At 46.3% G+C, this 11,285-nt stretch overlaps 2 protein-coding genes across 6 annotated transcripts in view; one reads left to right on the top strand and one right to left on the bottom strand.

Moving 5' to 3' along the window:
• Window positions 1-1,362: 1,362 nt before the first annotated feature.
• Window positions 1,363-10,355, bottom strand: isg20l2 (interferon stimulated exonuclease gene 20 like 2). Of its 2 annotated transcripts, none has more exons than XM_008122053.3 (4): window positions 10,234-10,355; window positions 7,515-8,364; window positions 5,872-6,072; window positions 1,363-4,673 (listed from the first exon to the last, which is right to left on the bottom strand). In XM_008122053.3, the coding sequence occupies exons 2-4, from the start codon at window positions 8,253-8,255 to the stop codon at window positions 4,560-4,562; spliced, it is 1,056 nt and encodes a 351-aa protein (XP_008120260.2). In that variant the 5' UTR covers window positions 8,256-8,364; window positions 10,234-10,355; the 3' UTR covers window positions 1,363-4,559. The 2 variants fall into 2 exon arrangements, with proteins under 2 accessions (XP_008120260.2, XP_003228457.2); XM_003228409.4 differs by lacking the exon at window positions 10,234-10,355 and adding an exon at window positions 10,029-10,185.
• mettl25b (methyltransferase like 25B) overlaps window positions 10,299-11,285 on the top strand; it is a 20,657-nt gene continuing 19,670 nt past the window's right edge. For 2 of the 4 annotated variants that reach the window (XM_062964869.1, XM_062964872.1), the window contains exon 1: window positions 10,593-10,745. The gene's annotated coding sequence lies outside the window, so the exon portion shown is untranslated. The other 2 variants (XM_062964870.1, XM_062964871.1) reach the window with 2 other exon arrangements.

The raw sequence follows: 11,285 nt of genomic DNA, 5'->3' as shown, positions 1-11,285 counted from the left end.
CATCTGTCCTTAAATGGACCCTATGCTGTGAGTGCTGCATTGTTATCCTATTTACCCGAATCTAATGCTCACGTTTTTTGCCTAAACAAAGTTTCCAAAATTAGGGTGCGCATTAGAATCATGTGATATGGTAATCGTAGTGCTGACCAAAGCAAAGGGGGAAGCTGCTTCCGGAGCACCTGGAGTTCCTATTTGAGGGACATCATCTCTAATTTAATAGCCATGGCTCAATGCTGTGGGATCCTGGGATTTGTAGTTTGGTGAGGCATCGTCATTCTTTGGCGGAGAAGAACTAAGACCTTGTCAAACTGCATCCCCACGAGTCCATGCCCTGAACCATTTGTAAGTCGGATATTTGTAACTCAGACTTCTTGTAGTTGTGTTCGTTGTTGTAGGTTAGTTTTAAATCAGGGGTCCCCAAACTTTTTAAACAGGGGGCCAGTTCACGATCCTTCGGACCGTTGGAGGGTCGGACTATAGTTGGCCACCGAGCAATAACAACAACAACAACAACAACAACAACGAGTGTTGGAAGAGACCCTTTGGGCCATTGAGTCCAATCCCTTTCTGCCTTTGTGCACCGAAAGCACAAGTAAAGCACCCCTGACAGATGGCCACCCAGCCTCAATGTTAATAAATAATAATAATAATAATATAAAGAGGGTTGGAAGAGACCCCTTGGCCCATTTAGTCCAATCCCCTACTGCCTTTGTGTACCTAAAGCACAAGCAAAGCACTCCTGACAGATGGCCACCCAGCCTCAATGTTAATAATAATAATAATAATAATAATAATAATAATAATAATAATAAGAAGAAGAAGAAGAAGAAGGGTTGGAAGAGAAGAGACCCCTTGGGTCATTTAGCCCAACCCCCTTCTGCCCTTGTGCCATGGGGGCCGGATAAATGGCTTCAATGGGCCGCATCCGGCCCCCGGGCCTTAGTTTGGGGATCCCTGTTTTAAATACTATGAAAAAAGCTATTTTCCTGCTATTGTGTTCGTATCCTTCAATTTGCATTCCTGAATTAAAAAATAACATTTTTTCTAAAAAGGAAAGGAGCAAACCTAAATGCAAGGGCTGGCTTTCTGTTGTGAGGAGGAGACTGAGGGCCACACACTGAGCTGTCTTGAAGGAAAGCCTCACGAGGGACCACTGCATCATGGAGGTGCTCCTCTCCCCACCTTCTGTTTCCAAGACAAAGACCATATTTCACTTTTAAAAGCTTTTGTCTGGCACATAGTTGTTCCTTGGCTGCCGCCTTGCTGAAGCCAGATCCCAAAAGCCGAGCCGAGGGCACCCTCTGGCGGCACAAAAGGCCCCGGTTCTCCATCCTCACAGGGCTCAACAAAAGCAGCAAAAGGTGAAAATGGTCAAACATTTAATCTTTTTTTAAACAAAGCAAAAGGCAAACAGTCCCCAGCCAACTCAGACAAATATCTGGCAAAATAACACCCAGGGAGGAGGTCTTTTGTTATAGGGGAGCTTTCAGAGCCATTTAAGAAACCGGTTTGGCAAAAGCATTTGTTTTCATGCTCCCCTTTCAAACAGTGTTTTGTTTGATGACCAACCGCAAAACAAAAGAAAGAATTTGGGGCAAGTGCATTGGCAGTGTTGGCTTTCTGCCCTCAAAGACGCAAGCCTCCCCAGTCTTTTGATGCGGACGATCAAGCAAATGTGAGACTTTGCTTCCCAAATAAGAATTCTGTCCTGCCAAGGAATTTTCCATCAGTTTCCCAATTATGTTGTCAAAGGCTTTCATGGCTGGAATCACTAGGTTGCTGTGAGTTTTCCAGGCTATATGGCCATGTTCCAGAAGTCTAGGTATATCATGCAGCTGTGGACAAGTCTACATAAAAGGTAAAGGTTTTCGCCTGACGTTAAGTCCAGTCGTGTCCAATGACTCTGGGGGTTGGTGCTCATCTCCATTTCTAAGCCAAAGAGCCGGCGTTGTCCGTAGACGCCTCCAAGGTCGTGTGGCCGGCATGACAAGTCTACATAGAGGCTACCAAACGCAGCATTGCCCAACCACGAATCAAGGAACACGAAAGCAATGCAGACTAATTCAACCAGAGAAGTCAGCCATAGCAGAGCACTTGATGAACCAAGCATATTATTTGAGAATATAGAAATGCTGGACCACTCTCACAACCACCATGTCAGATGACACAGAGATGCCACTGAAATCCACAAACCGGTGGACAATTTCGACAGAAAAGAGGAAACCATGAAAATGAACACAGCCTGGCTACCAGTATTAAACTCTAAAATCAGGACAGTAAATAAAGAACAACACTCAGAAAATGGGAATTGCAGACAGGAAATAATCAAGGCCAGCTAACACATCTCAACAAAGGATTCCACCAGGCAGGAAGCAGGCAGGCTATTCAATGCTAATCAAGCTAGCCAACATTGCCTCAGAGAAGAGTTCTTTCTCCCACCCTGGACATTATTCCACAGGTATATTAACCCCACTTGCCTCGTTTCCAACAGACCTCACAACCTCTGAGGATGCCTGCCATAGATGTGGGCAAAATGTCAGGAGAGAATGCTTCTGGAACATGGCCAGACAGCCCGGAAACCTCACAGCAACCCAGTGATTCCAGCCATGAAAGCCTTTGATAACACAATTCTGTTTTGTCCCACCTGGCACTTCATAGAGTTATTATGTTGCTATGTAATGTTTGTGTTGTTTTTATGTTTGGAAACCGCCCTGAGTCCCATCCGGGAGATAGGGCGGTATATAAATAAAATTTTATTACAGTAGAGTCTCACTTATCCAAGCCTCGCTTATCCAAGCCTCTGGATTATCCAAGCCATTTTTGTAGTCAATGTTTTCAATATATCGTGATATTTTGGTGCTAAATTCGTAAATACAGTAATTACAACATAACATTACTGCGTATTGAACTACTTTTTCTGTCAAATTTGTTGCATAACATGATATTTTGGTGCTTAATTTGTAAAATCATAACCTAATTTGACGTTTAATAGGCTTTTCCTTAATCACTCCTTATTATCCAAGATATCCGCTTATCCAAGCTTCTGCCGTCCCGTTTAGCTGGGATAAGTGAGACTCTACTGTATTATTATTTATTATAGAGGAAGATGGGGAGAAGGGAACAGTTTGGGGTCTGATTCAGAGCTCTCCTTCCTGGCTTATTCAGTGAGAAAACGCCAAAGCAGCTGGGAGAACCAGTAAATTTGTGTTTTAGCCATTTCCTTTAGTATGATCACATGGGAGGAGAGGATTTCTCTTACAAGAGAGTGATAATAAGACACTGCAGAATGGAGATGGAATTGGGGGGGGGGGGGGGGAGTGGCACACATAATTCAATTAGACACCATCTACACTGCTCATTTAATGCAGTTTAAAACCAGAACTGAAGAAATCGCTGTGCAGATTATAACATAAAAAAATCAATGAACCAGAATGAGTTTTAGGTGGTGTTACATAAAACCAAATGTGCCTTAAGGGTTCTCTTTTGTGCGTTTCCGTTATCTAGCGGCCAGCTTGAAGCTAGCTTTGAACCGCATTAAGATTTAATTTACATGGCTCCTTTCGGCCAAAATCCGATGGATGACCCTCACCAAAGGTCCAGATGCTGCACTTGTATCTCAGCTGCAACATGGGTGCTCACCAAGAAGAAGAGGACATATCATGCTTTCTCAGGACCTCTGTCTTTTAGAGAGTTCTGGCTGCCTTCACCGAGGATTTCATAAGGCAATGATGCACCCCATTGGCGTGTAGGGCATTTGCATTACAGGTAAAAGCATTCTTTCACCCATAGACTGAATTAAGGAGCAAGTTCCACACCGCCTCATGTTTCAAGATAGGAAATGGCATTTCTTGGTCCAAAGAGAACAAAGAAGACAAAGGAACAAGCAAGAGAGAAACAGTGGCCTGGCTCCAGAACCTGAGGGCCTAACTATGCAGCATGATGCTCTCACTGCTTAGCTACTGCAGTCAGCAGAGGAATCTATGGGGCTTCCCCACACAACCCATTTCCAAAGGGAGGGAGCTTAAGCCATTTGCTTCCAAGGCCCCCAAAAGGGAGACGTAAGAAGGAGGCCAAGCCCTGATTTGGGCCAAACGAAGGCACCAGAAGGAGTTGCTTCCAGGCACGTTCCAGCCCAAGGAGAGCAATTAAGGATCAGATTCAAGGGAGCTGATGTTGTCCCCTTCTCCACAGGTATATGCGATTGTTTAAGAACCAAAGACAACTGGTTGTTAAAAGGAGTAGCTGGTCCACCTTGGTCCACGGAAGGAAGGAAAAAGACCCAATCCCAGGCCAGGAGGGGTTGATAGCACCGCTGCAGATGTCTGGGGCTTCCCATCCAAGGAGAAGACTGGGCAGCGCCTCAGAGAAGCAAGCCGACACAACACCGGCTTCGGGTGGAAACAATGTAATGGACCCTTACTTGCCCACCCCCCACCCCTCTCCCCCCTTCTGACGGCTGGGCCTTCCGTCCTGCGCTGCTGCCCTGCCTGCAGGGGCTCCAGGGCAACCCATCTCCCAGGAGCTCCTTGGCCAAAGTCCCTCAGGGCCTCCGGAGGGAATCAGTCCTGAGGTGGGCAGCTGGCCAGGTGCCTCTCCCAATCCACTTCAATCACCTTGTACAGCTCCATGGTGGCCCGGGCGTCCTCCACGGAGGAATGGCCATTCTGGCCGACCTGGACAGGAGAGAGAAAGGCAGGCTGAAAGAGGGAGGAACCACCCCAAGGAAGCCCCACTAAGTCCCTTGATTTTCTTGCTCAGCACCAGAGGCAGTCCCTGGGCCAGCGAGAAACTGAGATACAGCCTCAGCTGGTTTAGACTTTGTTTTGGGACTTTTCTTTAGATTTTTTAAATTTTTTATTGCTCTGCTCTAAAATACAGAGAGCACCTTTGAATCAAAAGGAGAAGCAGGTAAATGTAAGAAGTTATTACTATTATTATTCGTGTGTATGTGTGTGTATATACGAAGGCTATCCACAAAGTAGGTTACGTTTTGGATTTTAAAAAGGACAAAGTATAGGATAAATTATTTACCATATGCAGCTGAAAGACACATCCCTACAATCTCACGTAATCCCCATTGAAATCTAGGCATGTCTCATATAGATAAATGAGTTTGAAAAGTACTGCTCCAATAAATTCCCCGCTTGTGTCCTCAGCTCTTCCCCCTTCTCCCTTCCTGCAGTGTAGCCAAAACGCTGCGCTGCCAGCCACGCCTCCATTGTTGGAAACGGAGGAGAGAGGTGGCAAATTTACTGGGAGCAGACCTTTTCAAACTCATTTATCTATATGAGATGTGCCTAGATTTCAATGGGGATTACGTGAGAGTGTAGTATTGGGATGTGTCTTTCAGCTGCATATGGTAAATGATTTCTCCTATACTTTGTCCTTTTTAAAATCCAAAACGTAACCTACTTTGTGGATAGCCCTCGTATGTGCGTGTGTATATATATAGTAAGAAATTATTTCATTATTCATATATATAAAATTATATTATAAGAAAATTTTTATTTTATATTATATTATTATTCATATAGATATAAGATATTGTAAGAAATGATCATTATTTTATTTTATTATTTTTCATATATATAAACACTATATTGTAAGAAATGACTATTATTATTACCATTATTAGGTATTATCTTAAGACCTCCCTGAGGGCACCTGCCAGAAACTACCTAAAGGCACACATAAACACCAATGGGACAAAAACAGTAGAGGCTACCTTGATATGGGGCATGTGGGGGCGTTTAGCAATGCTGACTGGCAGCAGCAATGGGAAATGCATATTTCTCCCGTCCTTGGACATCCCTCATATCTTGCCAAAGACAAACCTGCCAAGGACTTGGATGTACTGGGCAGGTGCTTTACCTGAATGTCTCTGTGGAGGAGCTGCTTGGTGAGGCGCTTCAAGGAGGCCGACTCATTCTCTGGGAAGCCGGCCTTGCGATTGAGCAGAGGGATTTTGGAGGTGTCTCTGGTGAGCGATTTGGGGTGGAAATACTTGAGGGCCTTGAAGTCGTTGTGGATGGCGTGGCCGATAACAATCTTCCCTGACAGGAGTTTAAGAATCTGGAAAGGAAAGGAGGTAGTAAAGGAGGGAGAGGTTCTCAGTCAACACACAAAAGCTGAGAAGGCAAGCAAGCAACAGGGAAGGATAACTAGGGTTTGGAGAGAAAGAATTCCCAACATGTAGGCCAAGGAACTCCCACTTCTGTATCTGTAGCCCACCCTATTTCACTATGCTTTCTAAGGAAAGCAACACACAATCAAGACAGAAGCTTGGATCAACTTGGCCCATCAAATCAGGTGGCAAACTGAAATTAGGCAACCTTCCTGCAGGATGGATCTCCAACTCTCTCACACCCACCAACTCAAGACAGCATGTTCAGTAAAGCACAAAGAAATGACGGTAATATGTAGGACAACTCCATCGGTAGGCCAGGAGGACTGGTTGTGGCTGGAGGCAAAGCCTACTGACTCACTCACCCTAAATGGCAAAGACCTGGAAAATATACTCGCCTCTCCTTCCCAAGAGCAGGAGTGCAGAACACTTCTCACACTGAGCCTTTCATACAAGGTGAAAGCAGTACCTAGAGCAGTGATGGCCAACCTATGACACGTGTGACCGCACTGACACGCCTAGACATTTTTGCTGCCACATGCAGATTGATTGGATGACTATGTATTTTGTGGCCAAATTTGGTGTGATTTGGTCCAGTGGTTTTGTTGTTTACTCCAGAGGAATTATGCATATTACATTTTTGTGTGTGTGTGTGTGTGTGTGTGTGTGTGTGTGTGTGTGTATATATATATATATATAATTATATCATTCTATTATTAGTGTAGTATATTATCATATTATTACTATTATATTATTATTATATTATTTATTATTCATGACTACATTGAAACTAGAATAGAGAGAAATCAGCGTGGAAGCTGCAAGAGGTATCAGAGATTGTTGTACATGGAAATAATGGTAGTACAGTAGAGTCTCACTTATCCAAGCTAAACGGGCCAGAAGCTTGGATAAGCGAATATCTTGGATAATAAGGAGAGATTAAGGAAAAGCCTATTAAACATCAAATTAGGTAATGATTTTACAAATTAAGCACCAAAATATCATGTTTTACAACAAATTTGACAGAAAAAGTAGTTCAATATGCAGTAATGTTATGTTGTAATTACTGTATTTACGAATTTAGCACCAAAATATTACGATATATTGAAAACATTGACTACAAAAATGGCTTGGATAATCCAGAAGCTTGGATAAGCGAGGCTTGGATTAGTGAGACTCTACTGTAAATAGTTTTTGATTTATTAAATACAGGTATATATTACAATTATATATTTTTGTTATTTAAACTATACATATTGCGATTTTTTCTCTCTCGAAGTGACACACCACCCAAATCATGCTAGGGTTTTTTGGTGAATTTTGACACACCAAGCGCAAAAGGTTGCCCATCATTGACCTAGAGCCTTTCTAGGGGCATGGCCACCCTCACCTCTTTCTGGGCAATCTTGAACGGCACAGCGTTGTTCATGTGATGCCTCCTGATGCCGCTCCATCTCGTCCGGTAGTTGGTGATGGGGCTGGGTGGGCAGATGTACTTGTCATAGATCACATCGCCATGGTAGCTGACCACACTACACCTTGCCAAGTCGCTGTTCCGCCCGCCAGGCCCTGTGCCCACCATCTCGCAGTCGATGGCCACCATTTTGCTGGGCTTAGCAGCTGCTGGGGCCAAGGTGAGTCCGCTCTCATACTCGCTCAGCAGGTCAACTCTCGGGAGCGTTTTTGCGCTGCAGTTGGGCTCCGGGGTCCCGTTGTACCTGGCAGAGCCGCTTCCCGTTTTGCCCGAAGACGAAAGGTCCCCAGAAGGCGGGCAGGACTGGTTGCCTGACTCCTTGGCCCCATGAGCCGCAGAATTCCCCTTGGGAAATGCTTTTGGCCGGCAAGTTGAGCCATCCTCCCGGCACGCGCTGTTTCCTCCCCAGCCGGCTGGCCCATCCTGCCTATCCATTTTTTGCCTTTTCTTGTCCTTGTCCAGCGGTGGGCATCCGTGGGAGGCATCCCGCTTGGGCCTGGCATTGGAGGGCGGAAGCTGCTTCTGCTTCAGGAAGCCCTTCCTCTCTAAGAAGTGCCGGCGCCGGATAAAGCGCTGGTGCTTCTTATTGCCCAGCTCAGAGTTCTTCTTCCCGGTGGCGGGAAGGGTGGTGTCCAGGTTGATGATGAGATCCGACATGGTGCCCTCTGGATGCAGGCTGTCAGCATGGGGAGGAAGTGACTGGCAGGCGCCTCTCTATGGCGACAGGATGGAGGAATCACCACACAAGACACGACACCATGTTGGGCTGAAAAGGGGAAAAAGAGGAAAGAATCATAGACTTGGAAGAGACTACAAAGACAAACCGCATCTTCATATACAAACCAGCTCGGACACTATGGTCGACGGGGGAGGCCTGCTCTTGGTCCTTCCCCTGTCCCAAGCACAATTGGTGGGAATGAGAGAGGGGGCCTTCTCAATAATAATAATAACCTGCTTTGATTGAAGTCAAAAATCAGAAACCCCTCAAAACACAGCAGATAAAAAAAAAGTACAAGAAAACCGCACTACAAACTAGAGCTGACAGCTGGCACAACAAAACACTGCATGGAAAGTTCCTTGACAAAATTGAAGGAAAAGCTGATAAGGAGAAGACCTGGCTCTGGCTCACGAATGGGACCCTGAAGAAGGAGACGGAAGGCCTGATCCTTGCAGCCCAGGAGCAAGACATCAGGACAAAGGCAATTAAGGCCTTTGATTGAAAAATCCGCTGATGACCCAAAATGCAGACTGTGCAAGGAAACTGACGAAACCATGGATCATATCCTCAGCTGCTGTAAGAAAATCGCACAGATACAAACAGAGGCACAACTATGTGGCCCAAAGGATTCATTGGAACTTATGCCTCAAGTCCCACCTCCCAGCAGCAAAGAACTGGTGGGATCACAAACCTGCATAAGTATTAGAAAATGAGCACGCAAAGATACTGTGGGACTTCCGAATCCAGACTGACAAAGTTCTGGAACACAACACACTAGACATCACAGTTGTGGAAAAGAAAAAGGTTTGGATCATTGATGTTGCCATCCCAGGTGACAGTCGCATTGACGAAAAACAACAGGAAAAACTCAGCCGCTCTCAGGACCTCAAGATTGAACTGCAAAGACTCTGGCAGAAACCAGTGCAGGTGGTCCCGGTGGTGATGGGCACACTGGGTGCCGTGCCAAAAGATCTCAGCCGGCATTTGGAAACAATAGACATTGACAAAATCGCAATCTGCCAACTGCAAAAGGCCACCCTGCTGTGATCTGCGAGCATCATCCGAAAATACATCACATAGTCCTAGACACTTGGGAAGTGTTCGACTTGTGATTTTTTGATACGAAATCCAGCATGCCTATCTTGTTTGCTGTGTCATAATAAATGATTTTATCTGCTTCGATTTTAATGTATTGCCCATTATTTTATTTTGTGTATCGTTGGAATGTTTTAAGTTTTTTTGTCAAATATGTTGTGTTGTTGTTTCGGGCTTGTCCCTGTTGTGAGCCGCCCCGAGTCCCTTCGGGGAGATGGGGCAGAATATAAAAATAAAGTTTATTTATTAATTATTATTATTATATTGTGCTATTCTAATAATATATTGTATGTTCATTTGATTTGTAAGCCGCTCTGAGTCCCCTTCGGGGTGAGAAGAGCGGGATATAAATGTAGTAAATAAAATAAAATAAATAAATAAACTGGCCCTCTTGATTAGCACTGAATAGCCTTGCAGCTTCAAAGTCTGGCTGCGCCTGACTCTGAATCCTTTGTTGGGAAGTGTTAGCTGGCCGTGACTGATTCCTGTCTGGGATTCCCATTTTCTGAGTTTTGTTCTCTATGTAGTGCCCTGATTTTAAATCTCCATTCTTCTGGGTGCGGCCTGGGATGGTCTTGGCCCTTTCCGCTGCCGCCTCACACCCTTGGCTCACTTACCGGCTCCGCCCGCGCTTCTCCCCATCGCGGCCACCGTGAGGAGGAGGCAGGCGGCAGGGCAGGCTTTGTGACAGGCGCTGAGCTCATCGGAAAGCGCTTGTGGCCTGGCGACGGCGACACGTGTCGAGCCCTGCGTGTGAACCCGCTTCCCTGCGTGTCCTTCAACCCCCCGCGCCCCTCCCTCCTTTCACGGCAATCAACTCACCTCCACACATTCATCAACACGAGCCTGGACAGCTTCCGCTTCCGCTCCAAACCGGAAGTCTATTGTATGGGGCCACTCTAGGCTCTTCTCCCGCTTTCTTCCTCCTTCTGTCTCACAGTCCCTTTTCTACCCTCAAGCGAAGGGAGCCGGGAAGGACCAAACTTGAACGCCCCGGCAGCCTGGAAAGCGGTAAGTCGCGCCTGCGCATGCGCGCCCGTGGGACCGAACCATTACGACAAGGAGAGGGGGACAGCAGGTGAGAGACCAGATTTGGTCCCTTCCATTCATTGAAGTCCCGTTGGGAGTTGCTATTTAGGGGCGGGGCCTCCACCTCCTCCCACCAATAGCAGCCTCGTATGCAAATAAGCGAGGTGGGTTGCCACTTGACGAAGACTCACTTCCGGAATCACTGGGTTGCTGTGAGTTTTCCCGGCCTCTATGGAAATATTCCAGAAGCATTCTCTCCTGACGTTTCGCCCACATCTATGGCAGGCATCCTCTGAGGTTGTGAGGTCTGTTAAAAACTAGAGAAGTGGGGTTTATGTATCTGTGGGAGAAAGAACTCTTGTCTCTTGGAGGCAAGTGGGAATGTTGCCATTGGCCATATCTTGATTAGCATTGAATAGCCTTGCAGCTTCAAAGCCTGGTTGGCAGCCAGGACTGGGATAGGCGAAGTTATGATCTCTGAGTCAGGGCTGAGCTTCTATCCCTGTCCTGTGGCACCTGCCAGAACACAGGGGGCGGGGTTAGAGGAGGGGGCGGGGCCTCTTCCTAAGTGCCTGACAGGGCTGAACTTCTATACCCCGACCCTGTGTTCTAACAAGTGACTCAGGAGAGATACACAGAGGCTCAGCCCTGTCTCATGCTCTTGGGAAGAGGCCCCGCCCTTTAGTCCTAAAAGGCCTCTCAGGAGAGGTATAGAGGCTCAGCCCTGTCTCAGGCTCTTGGAAGGAGGCCACACCCCTTTCCCTAACTCCGCCCTTTAGTCCTAAAAGGCCTCTCAGGAGAGGTATAGAGGCTCAGCCCTGTCTCAGGCTCTTGGAAGGAGGCCC

This window comes from Anolis carolinensis, unplaced genomic scaffold (genome assembly GCF_035594765.1).
Source record: "Anolis carolinensis isolate JA03-04 unplaced genomic scaffold, rAnoCar3.1.pri scaffold_14, whole genome shotgun sequence".
In the NCBI taxonomy this organism is placed as follows: Eukaryota; Metazoa; Chordata; class Lepidosauria; order Squamata; family Dactyloidae; genus Anolis; species Anolis carolinensis.
The sequence above is the reverse complement of the archived record's forward strand: the minus strand, read 5'-3'. Positions and strand labels throughout refer to the sequence as shown.